At 37.1% G+C, this 25,980-nt stretch overlaps 1 protein-coding gene across 3 annotated transcripts; it reads right to left on the bottom strand.

The window, feature by feature from the left end:
• Window positions 1-1,564: 1,564 nt before the first annotated feature.
• LOC127637256 (prestin-like) lies at window positions 1,565-25,980 on the bottom strand. Of its 3 annotated transcripts, XM_052118208.1 has the most exons (19): window positions 25,873-25,980; window positions 24,654-24,928; window positions 20,954-21,093; window positions 19,042-19,152; window positions 15,501-15,673; window positions 12,573-12,737; window positions 12,211-12,363; window positions 12,017-12,099; window positions 11,503-11,650; window positions 10,023-10,136; window positions 9,732-9,809; window positions 7,686-7,781; window positions 7,297-7,403; window positions 6,878-6,947; window positions 6,394-6,486; window positions 6,059-6,187; window positions 5,230-5,439; window positions 3,975-4,029; window positions 1,565-3,663 (listed from the first exon to the last, which is right to left on the bottom strand). In XM_052118208.1, exons 2-19 carry the CDS (start codon window positions 24,806-24,808, stop codon window positions 3,524-3,526), a joined length of 2,220 nt encoding a protein of 739 aa, XP_051974168.1. In that variant the 5' UTR covers window positions 24,809-24,928; window positions 25,873-25,980; the 3' UTR covers window positions 1,565-3,523. The 3 variants fall into 3 exon arrangements, with proteins under 3 accessions (XP_051974168.1, XP_051974169.1, XP_051974170.1); XM_052118209.1 differs by lacking the exon at window positions 5,230-5,439; XM_052118210.1 differs by lacking the exons at window positions 19,042-19,152; window positions 20,954-21,093; window positions 24,654-24,928; window positions 25,873-25,980 and adding an exon at window positions 18,478-18,645.

The raw sequence follows: 25,980 nt of genomic DNA, 5'->3' as shown, positions 1-25,980 counted from the left end.
TTCCCACAAAATGAACGTGGAAATTGTGGGAATTATTAGCCGAATTTCAGGCTCTGCTAACTATTATATTGAAATAGGAATGTTGCCCTGTTCCCCCTCCTTTATGATTTAATTATACAAAAATACTCTGCAATCTGCTAAATGAATGCAATGAAAACTGCGTCAATAGCATTTTTCCTCCCCTGTCGTCATATACGCCATCGTGGGCAACTTCGGGCATTCCTGATTTAGAGAAACAATTTGCATTTATTATACAAATATATCTAAAATCTTCAAAAGCATATAAAGATAATAAAATGCACTGCGTTTTAGGCAGTTGCGACTGATTCCTGTACTTTGGCCGCCATTACTGCTAAGAAAAAGCATCTAAATATTTGTACAAAAGAAAATTCTCAAATGTGGACTGTAATGATCAATGACGGATGTATGTGAGCGCATGTTGTGAACTAAAAAATGATCAAATTGGTAATTTCATAGGCAGTACATCCAACAAGTCCCGGACAGTCTATTTCTGAGGACACATTGAGAGACACTTTCTGTCATTCTCAAAAAACAATAACACCTGAATAAATTTAAAGACTTCATGGAATCAGTTGTAACATTTATAACTACTCACTAAAATCAGTTGGGTTAAAAATGACAAAATGCAAAATGTGAGGCATGAGAGGCTCGAAGGGTGGAGCAAGGTGGATTCGGATGGAGGTGGGCCTGGACGGGTAAGCAGATGTTTGCTTGTGACTTGGAACCGTGGGTTCAGCTGAAACATGGCGTGGAGCAGACTGGAGCTTGGCTGTGACATGGCATGGAGCAACCTATTGCCGACTCCTGTATTACACAATAACCAGCATCTACATGACATTGGGTGATATAATCAGAAGCCACTTTTCAGATAGTTCTGCACCCCTGAATTCACGACGGTTATGACATTTATCACTTTTATTGTGACTTTTTAATGTCAAAAAGCAGCAACATTTTGATGGTGTTCTTTTATGGCATGCGTGCCAGCATTGGCACGTGGAGGGGTAATCATTGGCATGCCAGCAACAGGGAGAGAGTAGACTATTTATATAAATTCCGCACCTGCATTCCAATCTACAGCTTGATGTAAATCATTCCTCATGATTTCGCAGCGTGTTTTCATCAGCTGAATGCGAAGCTAAACTTCATTAAAGTGTGATGAGACTAGCGCTGCGTGTGCATATGCCATTCGCGCATCACGAGCCAGCAGCACTTCTCTTTCGATTAATCGCGCGTGTAAATGCGCCCGCTTTGCTTCGGTCAGACTGCGCGGATGACAGCCTACATTCCGTGTTTCGTTTGTTTCTTTTTGCTTTCAGACCAACACGTCATGTAACAAGGAAAACACCACTATTAATCCTTCATCGGCACAGCCATTGACTAGGAAAATAAAAAATGGCACTCCATGTCAAAAAGGTTGCCGATCCCTGGTGTAATATCTTGAGTCCAATTTGTGTATTATATAATTTAGTGCCTTGCAGATATAACTTTCTAAAATAAAATGTTATTTTACATAATGACCCCCGCAAAAAAAGTGTCCCAATTAATAGTTTTTACGTCACAGTTTAAAATAGGCAGGATTTATAGCAAGTGCAGCAATACAGCAGACCCAAAATTAAGGGGAAATTACTTAATTATTTAATATTCAGCTATTATTGTATGTTGATAAAGAAAACTAAAAGCGTTCATATAACGTGATATTATTAAGTACCTCTGTATCTTCTGTTGGCAGTGGCACTGGTAGACCGTTGAAATTTAAAATGTCCTAGCGAGACGTTTTTGTACAATTCGTTATTGTAGAAACAACTCAATAAACTTTAGGAATAACCCAACGACCCAATATGTTTAAACCAGCTATTGGGTAAAATAAATAACCCAACGTTTTTTGGAGTGTAAATGAGATGTTGCAAGAGAACTGGGAGCAGCTATGATTTTCTATTAGCATAAAGTGTTACATAGATTGAATGGAGTTCATCACTAAAACAAAATGAAAACATACAATAAATATCTGGGAGATAATACTGCCTTCTCAGAAACATCAGTTTAAAACATAAAAAGAAATGGAAATCAGCATCCTCACAACAGTGCAATAGCCTACCATGATGAGCTTTTTGTAAAATGTAACCAGGGTTGGGCAGTAACGGAATAAATGTAACGGGATTACGTATTTAAAATATAAAATATAAGTAACCGTATTCCACTACAATTACAATTTAAATCATTGGTTACATTCAAAAAGTATTTTGATTACTGATGTGATTATTTTGCATTTTATTGTCATTTGTTTCATTAAATATTTAGTGCTTTCAAATGGAAAACCTTTCTACATATAAATGATGCAATACAAAGTGCATTTGAACAGCGGTGCAACACTTTCTTATGTGTTACATTCATACGAGCAGACAGAGAAGTTTGAAGTAAGTTTGGAGCAGAAGAAATAGAGATAAACCTTGTGTAAATTGTCAGCTTTACACCAAGCTAAAATGCTATTTCTAGCCATTTTACTTGCACATTACCAGGCACAATCATATTTTTTATCAAGAAAATTCATGTTGGATCATAATAAAAAAAAAAAATATAGTAAGACCTTTGATATTAGGTCAAAAATTATATTCTTGATAATTATTTTGTATTGTTTTCCTATTTTAAAAATTCTTAAAACAAGATCAAATTGATTAATCTTGATTTAGAAACAACACTGCATTAGATATTTATGTTTTCAGAGAATGTATTTTTAACACGTGTATTTTGTCTTTCTGTACTGGCAGAGTTTTTACAGTCAACACAAGTAAAAAAATTTACCAGTGCTGAAGTAGTAAACTAAAGTATTTAGAATACGTTACTGAATTTAAGTAATATAATGGAATACGTTACAAATGACATTTTACAGCATGTATTCTGTAACCTGTAGTGGAATACATTTCAAAAGTAAACTTCCCAACCATGTATGTAACATACTAAACTGCTTATTTGTTGAAATCTACAGCCAGTTGAGAAACTGGCCTTGCAGAAAAATCAAATATTGTGAAAAGAAAAAGGTTCAAATGTGGTAACAAACAGCAAGCACATGGCGTACAAAAACTAAAATTTCTATCATGAAAATAATCTCACTGGAATGTCAATAAAAGCTAAAAACCAATCCAAAAACTTTGGTCAAGAGTTCTTTACGCTAATTGCACTTAAAAGAAGGGAACAGAGTGTTCTATACTTGCCAATAAACGTCAGTAACAAGTTACAATCATGGCCTGTGTAATACCACAAAAGCGCCAATGATGTTAAGCCCAACATTTGCTGGTATGTTCACATTAAGTATTTCCATCTCAAATGGATCTAATGTTTTGGCCTGTTCATTGCAGCTTAACCTTCCCAGCCCCCTCGTGTTCCCATGACTTCCAAAAGCTAAAGTGACTTGGACTGAAATATCTGTACTTCAACAATAGCGGTTTCCACCACACCTCAACTCAAACATAATTCAATTGTTAGTGCTGTAATTTGGTTTGTGTGTTCATAGGATCTCAGGACAGGTGGGGATATCTTTCCAGTGCTGACAGTGTAACACAGCATCATGAATTGTAGGGAAAATTAGGTCAGAGGTCACAGGGTCACTGAAGAACTGTAGTGTCCTGAGATCAGAGATAAGGCTCCCTGCAAACACAAAAAAACAAAAACATAAAATATCTTACAGAGATCTTAGAAAATACTTAACATATTACAATGAACTAAAGTCAAGCTTGAATGGTCCAAATATCATCCTCGCTTTACAAGTTTAAACTCTAGATGGAGATGTTTCCCCACATGCAACAAATATATCAGATGAGGAAAAGAGGTACTTTGTGTAGAACATCAACTAGAGCAATCATATAAACTTTCATTGAGGAGTTTAGCATGCTGCCTTTATTACAATTTTATTACATTAATTTAATTACATTACTCTAAATTCCATTAATTATACTCACTGCTACATCCAGCAAGGACAACTTTCACATCCACTGTTGCAAATTCCTTGATCACCTGCAGGATAAAGAATAATCATTCAAATCATCAAACTTCAATATCGTTTCTTCTACATAGTTTAGTAAAGAATCTTTGGTAGATTAGTATTTTTCAAATAATAAATGGTAGCCTTAAAGGGATAGTTCACCCAAAAAGAAAAATTAATTTATTTGCTCACCCTCATGCCATCCCAGATGGATTTTTTGAATAATATCTCAGCTCTGTAGGTCCATACATTGCAAGTAAATGGTGGCCAGAACTTTGATGGTCCAAAAAGCATATGAAGGCAACATAAGACTGTGAAAGTGTACATTAATAGTAAAAAAGGACTTAAATATTGATCTGTTTCTCTCCCACACCTATCATATTGCTTCTGAAGATATGTATTTAACCACTGGAGTTTTATGAATTACTTTCATACTGCATTTATGTGCTTTTTTAAAACTTCAAATTTCTGGCCACCATTCACTTGCATTGTAAGGACCTACAGAGCTGAATTATTCTTCTAAAAATCTTTGTTTGTGTTCAGCAGAAGAAATAAAGTCATACACATCTGGGATGGCATGAGGGTGAGTAAATGATGAGAGAATTAACTTTTTTGGGTAAACTATACCTTTTATAGGAATATTTACTCACACTCATGTCATTCCAAACCTGTATGCTGTTATTGTTTTCCGTATGACACAAAAGGAGATATTTTGGTAATTCCACATTCAGACACGCAAGCACGCACGCGCACACACACACACACACGCGCGTGCGTGCACAGACGCACACGGGGCCATGGGGTTTGGTGTCAATGACATCAAACCTGGCTGACACGTCTAATGGCACCAAGTTTGACATGAACACAAATGCAAATGAGAATTCTGAGCCCCAAATCACAAACTATCATATGGAGTCGTATGGACTGTTTTTGTTTTGGTAATTGTAGGGTGTTTTTTCATTTTGCCATGGTCACAAACTGTTGCTGTATTAAAAAAAAATCTGCCTGACCATTCTTTAAAAAAAATCCCTTTTGTCTTCCACAGAAAAAATAATTGCAAACAATTTGGAACAACATAATGGTGAGTAAATAATGACAGAATTTTCATTTTGGGGCTATTCTTTAACCAGTCAGAGCCACTTAAAATTTAGATTTCAATCCTCTGATTTATGCAGACTCTTCCTTCACTAATGGTGTGATGTCGTCATTGAGAATAAGGGCTGTAAGCTTACGGATTTCATAGTTTTGGCCCCTACAGAGTCAATAAAGTTAACAGGGGTAAAGTCCAGTATGATGAAGTGAATGGGGGTTAGACGCTGCAGGAAATAATCGGCCTCAGATTCTGACTCAGTGTGGGTCTCTGTCATCTGTCCATTAGTATATACATCCATCTGTTTGTTTTCCTCAGACACCACCTCATGAGTGACACCCAGCTCCATATCCTGTTGTGGTACAATACAAAATTTTATCACAAACAGTTTGTATCATAGGGAGAAATGTTGCATCACTAAATCGCCCCTTTACCAGCGACTGACTCATATTCATTCAAGAAGTTATAACACATAAAACTTGTATGATAGATCTGAAATGACTTTAGCCCTGCAGTCAAATGCATTCATGCACTGGAAAAATACTATAATTGAAAACCACTATGTTCAACAGAATTGAGTAATCTGGAACAACATCGCGTCCCTGCTGTTTCAAATATTTGTGTAAAGGATAAGACTTCATTGACAAGGTCAAAGGGCGATTGCATTACAAGGAAAGTTCAACCTCAAATGCAAATTGGGTCATATTATACAAACCCCTTAATTTTCTTTCTTCCATGGAAGAAAACAAAAGGAGATGCTTGGCAGAATGACAGCCTCAGTCACCATTCACTTTCATCATATGGACAAAAGATGCAATGTAAGTGAATGTGATTGAGGCTAACATGCAGCCTGATATCTCATTTTGTGTTCTGCAGATGAAAAAAAGTCATATGGGTTTGAAACAACCTTAGGGTGAGTAAATGATGACAGATTTATGGGTGAACTATCCCTTCAAGGACAAAATTCATACCAATAAAACAACAGCATTTTTCTTCGAAGGTGAACCGTGGTTTACGCTCTTCTTCCCTCTGGTGTCTCTTTTTGCATATTTTAGCTGTGACTTTCTGGCAGAGAGAAGTTGTGCGGGGTCAACTCCAGTCTGTATGTGCAAAAAAATTAAAATGTATAGAATAACAGAACTATCATGTTTTTACAACATACAAAACTTTAAGGTCATTTTTTTTCAACATACAATATACAATACATACTCAAGAACAGAAGAGTTAAATATTAGTAAAAAGGCTAAATATGTTCTTTATGTCTAAATCACTACAAGTTAGTAATACACTCAGCATTTATGCTCACCTTTGCCTTGAGGGCGCTCACATACAGGTCACTGTTTGCAAAGTAGATGGAGGTATTGGACTGAAAAATCTTAATCCCTGAGCATTCCTCAGCCTTAAGCAAGAGAACAAACGGAACAGATAGGACAAAGATTGTGGGAAAAAAATTAGGCCTGGATTAACTCAGGCCTAATTGGCTGTAAGTGACTTAGAAAAGCTGAGAACAGCATTGTTTTGAAGACAGATAGTCTAATGGTTAGGATCTGGGTTACTAATGCAATGGTAAGAGGTTTGGTCACAAGAGGAGACTAGTTAACATGATCACAGTCTCGTATGTGAAGTCAAAGCAATCCATATTCAGCAGTGCTATATACTATTACTAACTGATTAAAAAATGCAAATATAGCCTATTTTTCTAAGGCTTCATTGACAACTATATAATAAATACTGTATAATGCAAAATCTTGTATTATGAGACTAATTCATTTTACAGTAACATGTCTTACCTCTTCATATTCATCTATGTCAAAGTATAGTCCTGTATCTTGGATTTGTCCAAGGATAACATTTTTAGGGCTAGAATGAAAGGATCAGTTCAGAATTAGGCATTTCCTTTTGCAACAAAGGAATATTACATATCCCTTACAAGGTTGAAATGCTGAAGACACTCAAGCAACAAAATTATTTCTTTACATGAAAATCTAATATAGTAATTATTAATCCAAACATTAAAAGACATGAAAATCGAAACAGAAATATAAAGTGGTAAAAAATACTTCAATATTTCAGGTTTAATTATCCAATAAAAATATAATATACTTTTATAGGCTTATTTCTTAGGTAAAAAAATAAATAGATCTCTTATGTAAATTTTCTATGCGTTTTGCATCAATTTGCATTGGAGCAGAATCTGACTGTGTTTTACCACTGTGTTCTGTAAATAACTGTGAATATGGCAAAGCCCATGGCAACCACCAGCCCATAATCCAAACCCAGGAGAACAGACGCAAAAAAGGACACCAGCCAAATTGTCTGAAAAAAAAAAACAAGCTCACCATTATTAACAATAAAATAACTATTTCATCATATCCCAAAACATAACCCAAAATCATTAACAGAATAATGAAGTTTACTGGGTGGAAAGTTCAGAACATTGTAAAATATTAGCAATGCCCTTTCAAAAGCCCTTCAGAGATGTTTATCAATTTCATCAACAGGCTAAAACATGGGTTGATGGCAAACAAAAGAACAGCAGGGTGTAATTGGATGATGAACACAACTAAAAAAAATTTACTAAATGCCATTTGCACTTACCAATTCAATCTTGCTGGTTCTCCATAATGCAGGAATGTCTCTTATTTGCTTAAACATTCCCAGGAGATTGACCATGATGATAGCAGCCAACACAGTCTAATGAAAGTAAAAAAGACACCAATAAATTAACTTCATCTGATTTCTGACCTTTGCCATCTTGCACTAAGAATCTTTATGTTGTGCCAAGAGTAGAGGTTGGCCGACAGTGGATTTTGCCGATACCAATAACAAAGGTGGTGAAAAAGGCAGATAACAGATTTGTCATCCGATAGATTTGAAAATCTTTTTTTTTTTTTTTTTTGTGAACGTTAAAAAAAAATTCTTAGTCTTTCATTACAGTGACGGGAACAGAAATAGAGGTCACAAGAGCAAAAATAAGTAAACTCCCAGATGCATGTTTTTTTTAACGTGATAACCAGAAACAAAAAAAGATTTGGTGCTTAACGTGGGACTTTTAATTACAGTGATGTGAAAAAGTATTTGCCCGTGACTGATTTCTTCCTGAGTGTTTTTCATACTAAATTGTTTGAGATCTCCAAATGAGATATAACATAAAACAAATGCAACCTGAGTAAACACAAAATACAGTTTTCATTTTCATATATATATATATATATATATACACACACACACACACACACACACAGTTGAAGTTTACATACACAGTAGCCAAATACATTTAAACTCAGTTTTTCACAATTCCTGACATTTAATAATAGAAAACATTCCTGTCTTAGGTCAGTTAGGATCACTACAATATTTTAAGTATGTGAAATGTCTGAATAATAGGGAGTATGATTATTTCAGCTTTTCTTTCTTTCATCACATTCCCAGTGGGTCAGAAGTTTACATACACACAAGTTTACATAAATAGTATCTGGTAGCATTGCCTTTAAATTGTTAAAATCAAATGTTTTGGGTAGCCTTCCACAAGCTTCTCACAATAAGTTGCCGGAATTTTGTCTTGAGTCAGGTTTGTAGGGCTCCTTGCTAGCACAATAGAAATGACTATAAAGAAAACATTGTCAAATAGGCTAATAAATACTGTATGAGCAGTAAATAATATAGTGTATATCATCATTCATGTCAACTGTCATATGGGTCTTTATTTGCATTACTAATCATGAATTAGTTCATAAACAGTGTAAGTGACAGAATCTTGGCTCTGTTTTTTTTCTGTATTTACCAAATTAAGCTTTTTGTAGCCTATTGTGACAAGGAGGAGAGCATGGTCTCCTTCTTGTGAGGAGACCATGGCAAGTGAGGACAGAGCCCAGCATTGAATTGTCCTAATCAGACGGGATGGGTATAAAGACAAGCCGGAGGCACCAGTTTGAGAGAGAGATACACACACGTGGCCGCGTGTGCTTATGTTTGTTTAAGTTCATTTATGTCATTAAAGTTATATTGTCTGTTCTGCTGGTTACCGCTTCCTCCTTGCCCATCCTGAACCCCGTTACACCTATATATTCACGAGACGAAGGGTTTTGGTCACAGAGGAACATGGGGGATTGAGAAATGTAATTTTGCAGATAACCGATAGTTCCAAAAAGCAACTATCGGAACCAGTTAATTGGTAAAACCGATATATTGGTCTAGAGGGTCTACAGGGCTTTGGTAATATAAATCATATTGTCCTTTGTGCCTCCCTAGAAATGCCAAATAGTCTGAGTCTTTATTTTATGATGTTCTTAAGCAAAATTACAAGAGCAAAAGTGCTTTTACACTAAATATCAGCATGACGATAAGCACGAGCGTTACCTTGCTTTTACACAGCCCTAACCTCACCAGTTCAAAACGCAAATAGTATAAGTAATTTACATTTTAAACACAATATAGCTAGTTACATTGTCAATATTTGCTCCACTGACAAAAATAGTTTTACTAATTATCAGCTCTTTTGTAATGCTAGCCCAGTCAGATAAGAGGACCAGAACAAACTACATTTAAATATCAAATACATTACGCTACTTTTTGTAAAACTAAGGGCTCAATGACTAGTTTCTAAGTACAGTTATAAGAGCCATATTCCAACACTTCACTTACTGTAGGTAAAGGCTGAAAGACAAACCCAATGGCCACTACCACCAGTAGCACAAGTATGGACGCCAAGAATCCAGCAATCTACAGAAACACACACACATTAACTGTCTTATCTTATCTTTACAGTTTTACAACAGTAATGCAGCTAATCATTAGCAAAGGGACACTCCATATAAGGAAAACGACACATTCATAATGCATGATTATATAAATGCAATCATCAAATGCATTCGTCAATGCATATTTGCTACATGTACAGCACTTTCTTGATACTTATGAGTGTATTTTTCTTACTTGAGTATGTCCTCCTGTGCTTTCCTGTACCAGGCTGCGTGACATTGAGGCAGTTACAACGAACGTGTGGAAGAATGAACTCAAAAAGTTACAAAGCCCCAGCGCAATGAGCTCCTACAATAACATGAGCACAAAATGAGTGCATCAAGCCACACTTTAAAAAAAGTTGTAGTTTTAACAAGTTTAAAGGTGCTATATGTAAGATTGACAACATGCGTTAGAAATGGGTTCTGCAGTCCAAATTCAAAATATTGTAGATATTATATCGAAGCTCATGCGGATTGCCAGAATGAGGACACACAAAAGGACTACAATATTTATTTAATTTTACTACGCCTCTGGTCATGATGGTATTTTAGATGGATGGTGAGACTTTTTAGGTTGGGTGGAATCTGTTATCTCTGATCCAGTTCGTTTGCTGGCTTCCATGCAGTGTTGTTTGCCTGCAAACTTGTTCAAATCTGGCAACCCGTCAGTGTCAAAATACTATTGGTGAGTGGGCAGTGGGCGATAACACAGACTAAAACAGAAATTCAGAAATTTGGAAGTAGAATATACTGGCAGTAGCATTGTTATTGGAGAAGCCACTATTTAAACTTACATTTTTATGATTTAGTACAGTGAAAATATTACATATAGCACTTTTAAGGGTCATCAGATTAGTAAAACTTTGCTCTACTTTTCATAATTTTATGGCTATATTCAGAATGGAATACTACCTTGCTACTAGCAAAATACTGCACAATATACACTGCAAACTGAATTCTGTTTTTTAAAGATAGTAAGTGAAAATGCTTGCATTTGGCAAACATAAACATTTCAATCAGTAGAATTCTGATTTTATATATTTGTTATTTTGAGTTATTTACTATGTTTAAGTTATTTTAGTTCAATTTAGTGTAGAAATTTAGGGCACATAATCTGATGTTTATTGCACACTTCTCCAAATCTAGTAAGCATTCTATTCTTTCTACATTCTGCAGAGACTGTACGAGTAGTGTGTTAGTATACTATCCTGTACATAGTATAATCTCCCTGGTTCTCTATATGAAAGGGGGTTCATGCATGCTATTTAGTTAATTTCTGGTAGTTAATTGAGTAAATATTGGTAATCCTATTTGAGGATCTTGGCTGTTTACACAAAGTTTCAGCCCCAAATAGGGTAACTGGTAAGTTACTAAAGTCACAATCCTTCTCTATTATTGTTGTTCAATATGGCATGGCACTTCACCCTATGTTGCCCCAGATGTACAATCCCTCTAATTAGTGTAACATAAGTCACTTTGGACAAAGCGATCTGTTAAATAGCAAATCACTAAGTAACTATGGAGTCACAGCCATAAACTTTCTAAATGGTGCGTCACTGTATCCGAGAAGAACAGAATGTATTTACCTTGCAAAGAATGAAGGTACACATGAAGAACTTTAGAAACAAGGGTGATTTTTGAAATTTACAACTTATTAGTTCATTATTCTCTACCTGATTTCCATCCACACTGTAGCCATGCTTCAGAGCAAAAGTTTTGGCTAGTGAGATTGCAATTGAGAACCCAACAACAGCTATAGCTATGGCATCTGTGAAGAGGTTTGGCAATACTGAGAAGTCTGGAATCTTGGGTGGCAGCAACCTTAAAAAAGTTGAAAACGTAAACCTGTTAAAAATTTAAACAGGCCAGTATATTTAACAATGAAGAGTGTAAATTCTTCACCACTAGTATAACCAAATTGCAAAAAGTCAGTCATACAGATATTCCCACCCTAAACTCACACCATTGGTTGAAACAACAAGCAGTGTTGGGCTGGTTGGAATGCTCAAATTAAACAAAGCATAGTTTTAATATCACCACAAAGATGCCATGTTTACACTTTATGTGGAAGTCAATCTACAAATGGCTTACTTTTGGTTGTCTCAGCACATTAAGCTGGGAAAGGAGAAAATATTTTAACATTACACAATTCAGTTTTAAGCAAGGCTCATCACTGCATGATCTTACCCAGTCGGAATTTTTCCCACAACTTCTACACCATAGTTTTCAGACATAGTCATCCCATACGAGATCCCAGTGGAGACAATTACCTTAGAAGAACCACATGCATATTGACTTTCATACAACGTACATTTACACCAAGAGATTTTGAGTACATATGTGAGCACAATGTTTCCTAGAAATGGCTTTAAAAGCTTTACCACTATGATCTCTCCAGGGATAGGGATAGGTAGCTTCTTTTTGAAGCGCTCATTGAGATCTTTCACAGCGTACAGGAAGACAGAACACACCAGTCCAATAATAAGAGTGGCAATGTTAGTGCTTGCAATGTTCCTGAAGACAGCATCAAGACTCTGGGGGGAAAATAAATGGATGGAAAGACAAGCTTGACCTTTATCCATTCATCTAATTAAATGAATGTAGTTCAAGTTCCTTTGAAAATATAGCAAGCTAAGCAATAGGAAAGCAAAGAGTTTATGAAGTAATTTGAAACATGCAGTGTGAAAGTGTCACATAACAAAACAGACATCCTGAAGTTTTCAGAGAGTCAAAGCTTACTTACATGAAGGACGGAGAGAGGCCCATTGAAGCGTGCTGTGTGCACTCCTAGCAGGTATTTGAGCTGTGAGACTGAGACGTGCACAGCAGCAGCTGTGGTGAAACCTCGCACCAACGGCTCAGTCAGGTAGATTGCCAAAAATCCGAATCTTAGCAGACCCAGAACCAACTACAGAGGATCCGAACACAATAGTGTTTCAAATCTCTTTATGAAAGTACCTTGGGCCATAGTAACATTATAACTTGAAGGATGTGGCTAGCAGGTTTACAGTATTCCATCTAAGGTGTCTATTTTAAACACTATTTAGGCCTGCGTGAGATGGCTTTAATGTATTACATTAACTTGCTTTAATAGGTTTGCAGTAACATTATATGGAACCTTGTTCTAGTACAAAATACAGCATTTCTGTACAAAGCTGACCAAGTTGCCACTGTAGCTTGCCATATGAAGGGATTATTTTGATTTCAGTTAGCATACACTGCAGCAAACCGTGTTCTGAGAAAGTGACTAAGAATTGTATCTCTGGTGATCTGTCTGCATAAGGTGGAGTGATATCATAAACATGACTTTATTGGTTGGCAATTGACTTGCATGACTAAAACTATAGAATAACCTCATCGATTGCCCTCACAGAAAAGCATAAAATGTCCTAATTATGAGCAACTACATTGGTGGTGGGGAAATTAACAGTCCAAGTGCGACAAATTAGAATTTCAAAGACTGAAATACAAAAATAAATAAAAAAAATAAAAAAATCATATATACAGGTGAAACTCGAAAAATTTGAATATCGTGCAAAAGTTCATTAATTTCAGTAATTCAGCTTAAAAGGTGAAACTAATATATTTTATAGACTAATTACAAGCAAAGTAAGATATTTCAAGCCTTTATTTGATATAATTTTTATGATTATGGCTTACAGCTTATGAAAACCCCAAATTCAGAATCTCAGAAAATTAGAATATTGAGAAAAGGTTCAGTATTGTAGGCTCAAAGTGTCACACTCTAATCAGCTAAACACCTGCAAAGGGTTCCTGAGCCTTTAAATGGTCTCTCAGTCTGGTTCAGTTGAATTCACAATCATGAAGAGTGCTGACCTGACAGTTGTGCAGAAAACCATCATTGACACCCTCCACAAGGAGGGAAAGCCTCAAAAGGTAATTGCAAAAGAAGTTGGATGTTCTCAAAGTGCTGTATCAAAGCACATTAATATAAAGTTAAGTGGAAGGGAAAAGTGTGGAAGAAAAAGGTGCACAAGCAGCAGGGATGACCGTAGCCTGGAGAGGATTGTCAGGAAAAGGCCATTCAAATGTGTGGGGGAGCTTCACAAGGAGTGGACAGAGGCTTCAAATGTCGTATTCCTCTTGTCAAGCCGCTCCTGAACAACAAACAACGCCAGAAGCGCCTTACCTGGGCTAAAGAAAAAAGAACTGGTCTGTTGCTCAGTGGTCCAAAGTCCTCTTTTCTGATGAGAGGAAATTTTGCATCTCATTTGGAAACCAAGGTCCCAGAGTCTGGAGGAAGAATGGAGAGGCACACAATCCAAGATGCTTGAAGTCCAGTGTGAAGTTTCCAGAGTCTGTGTTGGTTTGGGGAGACATGTCATCGGCTGGTGTTGGTCCACTGTGCTTTATTAAGTCCAGAGTCAACGCAGCCGCCTACCGGACATTTTAGAGCACTTCATGCTTCCTTCAGCAGACAAGCTTTATGGAGATGCTGACTTCATTTTCCAGCAGGACTTGGCACCTGCCCACACTGCCAAAAGTACCAAAACCTGGTTCAATGACCATGGTATTACTGTGCTTGATTGGCCAGCAAACTCGCTTGACCTGAACCCCATAGAGAATCTATGGGGCATTGCCAAGAGAAAGATGAGAGACATGAAACCAAACAATGCAGAAGAGCTGAAGGCCGCTATTGAAGCATCTTGGTCTTCCATAACACCTCAGCAGTGCCACAGGCTGATAGCATCCATGCCACGCCGCATTGAGGCAGTAATCAATGCAAAAGGGGCCCAAACCAAGTACTGAGTACATATGCATGATTATACTTTTCAGAGGGCCGACATTTCTGTATTTAAAATCCTTTTTTTATTGATTTCATGTAATATTCTAATTTTCTGAGATTCTGAATTTGGGGTTTTCATAAGCTGTAAGCCATAATCATAAAAACTATATCAAATAAAGGCTTGAAATATCTTACTTTGCTTGTAATGAGTCTATATAATATATTAGTTTCACCTTTTAAGTTGAATTACTGAAATTAATGAACTTCTGCACGATATTCTAATTTTTCGAGTTTCACCTGTATATATATATTTAATTACTTCAAATGATAAAACAAGATACTAAACTCATTGTAATGAGTTTAAAGGAATATTCTGGGTTCAAAACAAGTTAAGTTCAATCAACAGCATTTGTGGCATAATATTGATAACCACAAAAAATTATTTTTAAAAGAGTTACAGTGAGGCTCTTATAATGGAAATAAATGAGGCCAATCCGTGAAAATACTCACTGTTTTAAAAGTATAGCCACAAGACATAAACAATATGCGTGATTTAGTGTGATAAAATCGCTAACCTTTTCTGTGTAATGTTATGTCTCATTTTACAACTTTGTTGCCATGACGATGCAATGTCAACAAACCCTAAAACTATGATTTAAACAACTTTACAGCTCAAATAATACATGAGTTATAATAAAATTATAAGCTTCACATTTCTGACTTTATACCCTCCAAACACTCGCCACATTCCATTGTAAGTACGTCACTGTAATCTAAATGTTGCTTTTTCTAAAGAAAAGGAGGGTCGAGAGGAATGTTTTTTTTTTTTTTTGACATTCAACATTATGCCATAAATGCAGTGGATTGAGCTTAACTTGTATTGAACCTGGAATATTCTTTTAAGTTGATCAGACAGTGGCCCACCTGAATGATTCCTACTAGGGTTGTTAGAGCTACAACCACCTCCACTCTCCTGGCATCACGTGTCTCAATATTCACAATCTGTGATGCGTTGGTCCCATTAACTGCAAACATGGAGTCTGGGGCCTCCCTGACAGCAACCCCCCCAATCATCAGACTGATTACTGCAAATGTGCCTGCAAGAATACAGCAACAACAATTTGCCTTTTAATGGCCTTCAGGAGGTATAGCACTTTTAAACATACCATGTAGCCTACTAAAGTTTTTAGCATGGATCTCAAATACTTTTAGCTGTTTTATGTCATTGGTTTTCCCCAGAAAAGTATCTGAACACTTAAATCACATAAAAAATATTGGAATTTCAATGCACTAGATTTAAAATTTTATTAGATATGTTTGGACTTATCCAACTGGTCAAGATCATTTTTAGTGGATGTAGGAAGTCAGTCCTCCTCGTTTATACAGACGCTCTAGCAAAGTAACCATATGAACATGCTCCATAAAGACTAATAACAAGAATGCGTCAAAACACTTTTTTGTATTAATTGTAAATAGTATATCTTTATACCTATGGTTTTATAATTTATAAACCTAACAAACTAAATTTTGTCAAATGTTTTGCTTGAGCATCTTTCTTCTTTCAAATAAATATCTGATATTTTGTTACCTAACCAAATGTTTTTTTTGGCCAACTATAGGTATTTATTTGACAAAATTGTACAATTGTTCCCTCTGACAAATCAATAAAAAAAATTAAATGAGTAACCTACTGTCACCTCAATCGGCCACCGGAGATCGGATTCACCAGAGTATTGACTTTAAAGACTACATTTCCCATAAGCCTGCATACCTGGTCTGATTACTTTACAGCTGTTTCTCATCATCACCACTCTACTTAAACCATGTCTGTTTGCTCCTTCATTGCGAAGTCTTGTTTGCCCCGGCTACATTTCTGAGCGTTATTCATTACTTATCTGATCTACTGTGTACCTACCTTGCCTTGTTTCCTCGACCACGTTTGTTTGCCACCTGCCCTGTTATACTCTCGCCTGTATTCTGATTATCACCGTTTGCTGCCTGCCCCGATCTTCTGCCTGCCTACGTTAACTCTGCCTGCCTGTTGCTTGACATTGCCTGTACGACTTGTGTATCCTTTATTAAAACTGCTTATGGATCCCAACCTACCTGAGTCTTCATTACACCTACATTATTGCACTCAAGGCCTATGTGCTATTCTGACAGAAAGGAGACTAACAGAGGCACTGTGTGATAAAGAACAAGTTTTGTAGTCACTCTTGCACTCATAGGTAAACAAAATGTGGTGGCTGAGTGGCATCATCATGTGAGTGTTGCAAATATGTCCCAGTGCATTTATGTAAGTTTACTGAGCTCCACCTTGGCTATCAATCTAGATAAGGCCCTCTGCAACTGGATCTGTTTTTTTTGTTTTGTTACTAGAACACCATACAGGGACAGAGTGCGAGTGTTGTTTAAACAAGAGACAGGATGCCTCTTTGCAGCAGAATCTTACCCCACACTTGGACTAGTGCCCACTCTCTCCCTCTCCTAACCACAGAGGCCAAGTAGCAAGATATTGAAGCAACAACTCTTTGACTTTTGAACCTTTGATCTATTTTCACTGTGGTGTTTTCAATATCCTGCAGAGATTTCTGAGGGTTTGAAGAACATCTTAAACAAGAGACAAACATAACACTGTGGGACATTTATCCACTCATAAATAAATACAATGATGTCCAGACCACCACTAATAAAGTTCTTAGAAATGCAGTGGTGCAAGAGTATCCCTGCTCTCCTTTCCCGCTTCCGCAATACAGAATATTGCAATGAGAGCAATCTTGGTGAGATCAACCTGTACACTTGGCAGTGACCATTATAAACTGACTCCCTGATGGGACCACACCACAGGACCCCAGAACCCCAGAGTTTAGGGCAGACAGGGCCCTGGGAAAAACAGTCTAATGATTTTAGGCCCCGTTTACACCTGAATGAATGAATGGTTACATTTATATAGCGCTTTATCTGACACTACACTCAAAGCACTTTATACAGTGATCAGGAGACTCTCCTCAACCACCACCAGTGTGCAGCATCCACCTGGATAATGTGACTGCAGCCATAGTGCACCAGTACGGTCACAACAACCTAGCTATTGGTCGAGAGGAGAGAGTAGAGTAACATAGCCAATATATGGATGGGAATTATTAGGAGGCCATTATTGAGAAGAGCCAATAGGGGGAATTTAGCCAGGACACCAGGGTTACACCCCTACTCATTACGAGAAGTGCACTAGGCTTTTTAATTACCACAGACAGTCAGGACCTTGGATTAACGTCTCATCCGAAGGATGGTGCCTTTTTACAGTATAGTGTCTCCATAACTATACTGGGGCATTAGGACCCACACAGACTGCAGGGTGAGCACAGTAGAAACAGTAGTAGAGGTATCGGTTTTACTGAATATTGAAACATCCCATGTAAGCAAATACTTAATATCTTGTGAATAACAATATATTTAAAAACTAATTTGGTGAATATATAGGCTATAAAAAGCTTAATTTGGTTAATACTTACATATAGAGCATTGTAACAAAGCCAAGTCTCCGTCATTTCATTTTACTTTTATTATTTTGGATGCACAATAAACTGCATTTGGGATTTGTATTCATTTTGGACTCTTTTAGTCATAGTATGCAAAGAAAACGTATATAAATCAATTTTTAAAAACTATCAGCCGATTCTACCACCTTAGTTATCAGTGTCTGCTAAATCCACTATCAGTCGACCTCTAAATATTAGTGTAAAACTTCTTCAGTTTGCCTATCAGCATGTAAATGGTCTGCACTCATATAGCGCCTTTTTTAACCATAGAGGTTACCAAAGTACTTTACACTGTGTCCCCACCCATTCACACACATTCACACACCAATGCGGCAGAGCTGCCATGCAAGGTGCTAGCCTACCATTGGGAGCAACTTGGGGTTCAGTGTCTTGCCCAAGGACACTTCGGCATGTGAGTCGTGTGGGCCGGGAATTGAACCACCAACCCTGCGATTAGCGGCCGACCCTGCGATTAGCGGCCAACCACCTGAGCCACAGCCGCCCGCATGCAGTGACAGATTATGTGAAAAAATGTGCATCTGCAGGTACTCAAGTAAAATAACATCATGTTTGTGGTTAGATTTAAGTGAAAGTATATATGGGATAAAAAGTGTGTTGTTTTTTTCTGTTTTTGTTTACTTCTTTTTTTACTTTTGTTGTAATGTATCAACATGTTATTACACACTGACATAGTAAGTTTGTATGTATTCATTACATTTAGAGACCCTCCCCTTGAAATCCAATCACAATAAAAATGTTACGATCAGGTCTAAATGGCAATCTGTCTCGCCTGACCACTTTTGATTGGATTAACCGTGATGGATCTTAATACTAGGTGTAAACAGGGTCTTGTAAAACTGAATCAAGCTTATTATGCTTTGCTTAAAACAATGGCTTAGCATTTTATGAACGTCAGTGAGCCTCACCTACTGATATATGTCTGGAGGTACCAAAAAATGTGTATAACAGGACTGGATAAAAAGATGAATATAACCCAAACACTGGGGGAACAGCTGCCAACATCGCATAAGCAAGACCTGTTGAATGTGTGGAATAGAGAAAGAGAGAAAATCAGTTTTTTAATAGGGTGCAATAGATACAGTGCTGAGAAAAATATTTGCTCCTTTCTTCTATTTTTGTGTATTTTTCATACTAAATAGTTTTTGATCTTCAAACAAGATATAACATAAATAAGGCAACCTGAGTAAACACAAAATAAAGTTTTTTACAAAAAAAGATATCCAATACCTATATCAACAATGTGAAAAACGATATGCCCCTTAAACTTAATGGCTATTGTAAAACCTTTAGTAGCAACAACTGCAACCAAACTCTTCCGATAACTGGAGATCAGTCTTTCACAACACTGTGGTGGAATTTTGGCCCACTCTTCTTTGCAGAACTGCTTTAGTTCAGCCACATTGGAGGGTTTTCATGTATGAACTGCCCATGTAAGGTCCTGCCACAGCATCTCAATCAGGTTCAATTCAGGACTTCGACTAAGCCACTCCAAAACTTTAAAACTTTTGCTTCTTTTGAGCCATTCAGAGGTGGACTTACTCCTATGCTTAAGATCATTGTCTTGTTGCATAATCCAGTTGCACTTTAGCTTCAACTCACAGACTGTTGACCGGACGTTCTCCTTTAGGATTTTCTGGTAGAGAGCAGAATTCATGTTTCCCTTAATTATTGCAAGTCGCCCTGGCCCTGAAGTAGCAAAGCATCCCCACACATCACACTACCACCACCATGCTTGACCGTAGGTATGATGTTCTTTTTGTGTTCTGTTTGATCGTGCCAGGTGTAATGGGACCCCGTCTTCCAAACAGGTCCACTTTCGACTCATCAACCCACAGAACATTCTCCCAAAAGGTTTGAGGATAATCAAGGTGTGTTTTGGCAAAATTCAGATGAGCATTAATGTTCTTCTTGGATGTTGTCCTTGCCTTTTTTGTGACTTCCTGGATGAGTTGTCGCTGTGCTCTTGGAGGAATTTTGGAAGGTCGGACACTTTTGGGAAGGTTCGCTACTGTGCCAAGTTCTCCATTTGGAGATAATGGCTCACACTGTGGTTATTTGCAGTCCCAGAGCATTTGAAACAGCTTTGTAACCCATTCTCAGACTGATGTATTTTACTCACATTTTTCCTCATCATTTCTAGAATTTCTTTCGACCTTGGAATAGCGTGCTACATTTAAGCCAACTTCATGCAAAAGAAAAAGTTATATTTTGGTGTTGATTTGATTGAACAGGGCTGGCAGTAATCAGGCCTGGGTGTGTCTAGTCCAGCTGAACCCCATTATGTGGATTTAGTAACTAAGGGAGCAAATAATTTTTCCACACAGGCCCAGTTGGTATTGGATAACTTTTTACTTCAATAAATAACATTACCATTTAAAAACTGTATTTTGTGTTTACTCAGATTGCCTTTGTTTTATGCTAGATTTTGTTTGAATTTTTTAAACAATTTAGTTTGAGATATTCACAAAAACAGAAGAAATCTTGAGGGCAGATACCTTTTCAAAGCACTGTACTTTTTAATTTTCCACATTGTGTACATTGTAATAAGTTTACTGTAAAGAGTTGTACTGTAATATATACAATGTGCAGTATATTGTGTGAATTGTCTACCTTTTTTATAATGTTATCCTTGTAATTTCCTGTATTTATTGTATTACATGTGGTATATTCTGCATATTATACAGTTGTTGTCTGGCTGCTAATGCACCCCAATTTCCCACACGGGATCAATGAAGTACCTATCATATCCTATACAACACAAACAAGAAAAATAAAAAAAAGATTTAAAATCATAAACAGTAATCAATTTCGTCTTACCTTGAGGTAGCTGCATTACACCTGTGCTGATACCAGAAACAATATCCCCAAACAGGTATTTCTTCAGTGGATATGATGGCAGCCATGTTATAATGGGCAGAAAACTAAGTGCAACAGATTTGGCTTTTCCAGATGAACAGCTGAAATACAAGAGAGAAATGAATGTTATTATGTTTCTTTAAAGAAAACTGAGTCACCTCTTTATCAGACTTAGACTGGGAAGGGCAGGTTTAACAGATGTAATTAAAATATGTCGCTTTACATTGGTGTGTAATACTAGTAGTACTGCAATATAATAAGTAAGGTGTGTAATATAAGGAAGACTGTCATAAATTACAAAGGGTTGTTTACTTTTTTTATTAGGCATTTCCTAGGTTCAGATAAGACTCGAAACTAATACAATAATTACAGTTTGTTCACAAATACAGCTGTGAAAGCCGTTCAATTAGTTTAGTTGAAATTCTGTATTATTATAGTATCAAATAATTTAGGATAATGGAAAATAGATAAGTAAAAAAAAAAGGTGCGTATACAGCTAAAACAACACAACGCAAAAAACACACGCGTGCAGAGTTAGTGGAGTGATTGAGATGAGATTTAGGTGTACGTTTTCAGTCCTTTAATGATAGACGCTGGATTGGAACTAATGGCATACTAAACATAACAATACAAGAACTGACAAGGAATGAACAAAACAGGAGGGTATTTATACAAGCAGGTGCTGATGAGGGAATTGAGAACAAGTGAGGGGATTGGGAACAGATGGTAGTGATGAGGGCATAGCATTATGGGAAGTGTCGTCCAGGGGAAACTAATGAAGGATGACACAAAACCAAATAAAAATTGAGTCCATAGAACAGAACGGAGAATAACTGTGACAGTTGTGGCTGATCGGTGTATATACACAGTGGCAAGAACAAAATATGTGAACCCTTTTATATAAATAACAATTATACTTATAATATCAGGTTACGTTCTGGGCTCTGACTGGACCACTCCAAAAGGTGGAGGTTTCTTTTTTTTTTAAGCAATCCTGTAGTGGATTTACTTCGATGTTTTAGGTCATTGTCTTGCTGCATCACACAACTTCCTCTGAGCTTCAGCTGGTGCACTGACATTATACTGTAGGTTATCTAGATAAACTTTGAAATTTGTCTTTCTCTCAATGATGGAAAGCGGTCCAGACCTCAAAACAGGAATGCAGCTCCAAATCATGATGCTCTCTTCACCATATTTTACTGTTGGTATGTTGTTTTCAGACTACACATAGTGCTGCGTGTTCTTCCCAAAACAATTCAATCTTGTTTTCATCAGTCAATAAAATATTTTCCCAGTAGCATTTGAGTGTCAAGGTGGTCTTTGGCAAACTTCAGGCATAGAACATTGTTTTTGTTGGAAAGCAGCGGCTTCCTTCGTGGTTTTCTGCCATGGACACCATGCCTGTCTGTATAGTAGACTCATGAACAGAGATTTTAACCAGTTCCAAGGTTTCCATCAAGTCTTTTGCTGTCACTCTAGGGATCTTTTTTACCTCATTGAGTATTCTGTGGTGTGCCCTTTGAGTCATCTTGGATGAACTGTCACTTCTAGGGAGAGTACCCACAGTACCAAATCATCTCCATTTATAGAGTGTTTGTCTAACTGTGGACAGATGAATATCTAAGCTCTTCAAGATAACTTAGTAACCCTTTCCAGCTTTATGCAAAGCAACAAGACTTAATAATAGGTCTTCTGACAGCACTTTTTAAGAGGCATGGTCCACGTCAGTAGATGCTTGTAGTGAATTAAAACTCAAAATCTTTGAGTGCTTTTTACAAGTCAAAGTAGCTATAACACACACCACCAATCTTGTTTCATTAATTGGATGCCAGGTTTGCCGACGACTCAGACTCTAATTAGCTTTTGTCAAAGACATTAGCCTAGGGGTACACATACTTTTTCCAACCTACACTGTGAATGTTTGAATGATGTACAAGAACAATACAGTAACTTGTGTGTAATAGTTAAAACAGTTTGTGTATGTTCATTATTGTAGCTTAAATGAAGACCAAACCGGATTTTAAAACAAATTTAAACATAAATGCAGTCACTTCCATTCCTTATATATACACATACTTTTTCTTGCCACAGTTAAATTTTGAGTCCTATATTTCTAATGCATTCTTTTGAACCCCACTGTACATATACAGTTTAAGTCAGAAGTTTACATAAACCTTAACCAAATATATTTCAATTCAGTTTTTCATAATTCCTGACATTTAATTGTAGAAAACATTCCGTCTTAGGTCAGTTAGGATCCCTACTTTATTTTAAGAATGTGAAATGTCAGAATTATAGAGCGAATGGTTTGTTTCATATTTTATTTATTTCATCACATTCCCAGTGGGTCAGAAATGTACATACACTTTGTTAGTATCTGGCAGCATTGCCTTGAAATTGTTTAACTTGGGTCAAATGTTTTGGGTAGCCTTCCACAAGCTTCTCACAATAAGTTGCTGGAATGTTGTCCTATTCCTCCAGACAGAACTGATGTAACCGAGTCAGGATTGTAGGCCTCCCTGCTCCCACACACATTTTCAGTTCTGCCCACAAATGTTCTATCGTATTGAGGTCAGGGTTTTGTGATGGCCACTCCAATACCTTGACTTTGTTGTCCTTCAGCCATTTTGCCACAATTTTGGGGTATTCTTTTCATTGTCCATTTTGGAAGAACTATTTGCGACAGAGTTTCAACTTCCTGGCTGATGTCTTGAGATGTTCCTTCAATATATCCACATAATTTTCCTTCCTCATGATGCCATCTATTTTGTGAAGTGCACCAGTCCCTCAAGCAGCAAATCAACCCCACAACATGATGCTGCCATCCCCATGCTTCACGATTGGGATGATGTTCTTCGGTTTGCAAGCCTCAGCCTTTTACCTCCAAACATAACGATGGTCATTATGCCAAACAGTTACATTTTTATTGAATCAGAAACAACATTTCTCCAAAAAGTAAGATCTTTGTCCTCATGTACACTTCCAATCTGTAGTCTGGCTTTTTTATTGGCGATTTTGGAGCAGTGGCTTCTTCCTTGCTGAGCAGCCTTTCAGGTTATGTCGATATAGGACTTGTGGTTGTTCTGGGATTGATTTGCATGTCATGGCGTTTAAACTTGCGTACTATTGTTGTACAGATGAATGTGGTACCGTCAGGCGTTTGGAAATTGCTCCCAAGGATGAACCAGACAAGGGGAGGTCCACAATGTCTTGGCAGATTTCTTTAGATTTTCCCATGATGTCAAGTAAAGAGGCACAGAGTTTGAAGGTAGGCCTTAAAATACATCCACAGGTACACCTCCAATTGAATCCAATTACCCTATCAGAAGCTAAATAAAACTTGACATAATTTTCTGGAATTTTCCAAGCTGCTTAAAGACACAGTTAACTTAGTGCATGTAAACTTCTGACCCACTGGAATTGTGATATAGTCAATTAAAAGTGAAACAATTTGTCTGTAAACAATTGTTGGAAAAATTACATGTGTCATGCACAAAGTAGATGTCCTAAACGACTTGCCAAAATTATATTTGCTAATCTGAAATCTGTGGAGTGGTTAAAAAATTTGTTTTAATGACTTCAACTTAAGTGTATGTAAACTTCTAAATGATCTGTATTACTCATTATCAGTATCTAAGACTATTTTTTTAAAAAACCCTACCGGAACTTCTCAGCTATTCTCCGTCTACAGGACTTAGGTGTTCTCTTCTTCCTATGCAGAAGCTCGGAGTCTATATGGCCTTCATTAAATATAGGTCGTTCCACACGGTACATCAGCGTAGCAGATGGCTCCTCTTTAGCAGTTGTGTTCTCCATAGCAGCAGTGGAAATACGGGCATGTCAGGCTACAAAGACCTTGTGGGTGCAGCACTCGTGCTCTTTCTTCCTTTGCTTCCTCTTCCTGTTTTCAATGACTCATAGAAAGAGAACTACACTCTGTGAAGTGAGAAAAGATTTGAGAATTAGCTTCTAAAGAATCACACAGTTCTGTTTTTTTTTACCAGGGGAATTACAGTGCTATAAAGTAGCAATCCAATCTTTAGAGTTTGTCATACTGACAATCCCCCTGGTTTTAATGGAGACTTACTATGGACATACAGTTCTGGTGTATAATTACAAGCCCTCAAAATAATCTTGAGTGACAGCCAAGTTTAGCCTTCACAAGTGCCAAAAGACAGTGTTGATGTTTAGATTGCATGGACATACTTAACAATTGCACCAAGAGCCAACACAAAAAAAAATTGCAAGCAAACCTGCAAACTAACCTGCCAGGCGAAAAAAGACAACTCACATTTGTCCCCATTTCAACATTCAGGGGAAGAGAGACCAGATTTGTCCTTGTTATTTGGCTTTATGTGACCTATGTCACCCTATTGCAGTGAATTGTACAAATAGTCCCAATCCCAATTCTAAACATAAGAGCATCCAAAACACACACGGTCTCAAGGACACAGTGTACAGCTTGAGCAATAACAACCCATTAAACATTATATGTGATTAATTTCATTTTTAGCACAGTACACTGCAAGTAATCTAATTTTAGACTATATTCAACTTTAAATATTAACAGTGATTCAAAAATTACCTATACTAAAACTAAAAGTGACTTTAGTTAACCAAACCAACATGCATCTGAAAACAAAAACATATGTCTTTTGCGCAGTCATGATGAAAGCTTCAACATTGTACGTGCCTTTCTGCCTGTACTACTGTCAAAGCATAAAACAGGCACCAGAAACAAATAACATTTTAGAGAACGTACTCACTCTGTTTTAATCTACGACTTCACAAACCTCTTATACAGGTATGATACAGTGTAACCCAATGAGTCTGCGCAGTTATTGTAGTTTAAAGGAGGAGAGGAAAGGGAAGCATCTTACCTCTCACCGCCTCTGTCCTGAAAATGACCCAAGGTCGGTGAATTCAGTGGAGAAGATACTGCGGTTACTGTGTAACAGAGGAATACCCTTTAACTGCCGACGACTAGC

This window comes from Xyrauchen texanus, chromosome 45, assembly GCF_025860055.1.
Source record: "Xyrauchen texanus isolate HMW12.3.18 chromosome 45, RBS_HiC_50CHRs, whole genome shotgun sequence".
NCBI lineage: Eukaryota > Metazoa > Chordata > Actinopteri > Cypriniformes > Catostomidae > Xyrauchen > Xyrauchen texanus.
This window is presented reverse-complemented; position numbering and strand designations above follow the sequence as displayed.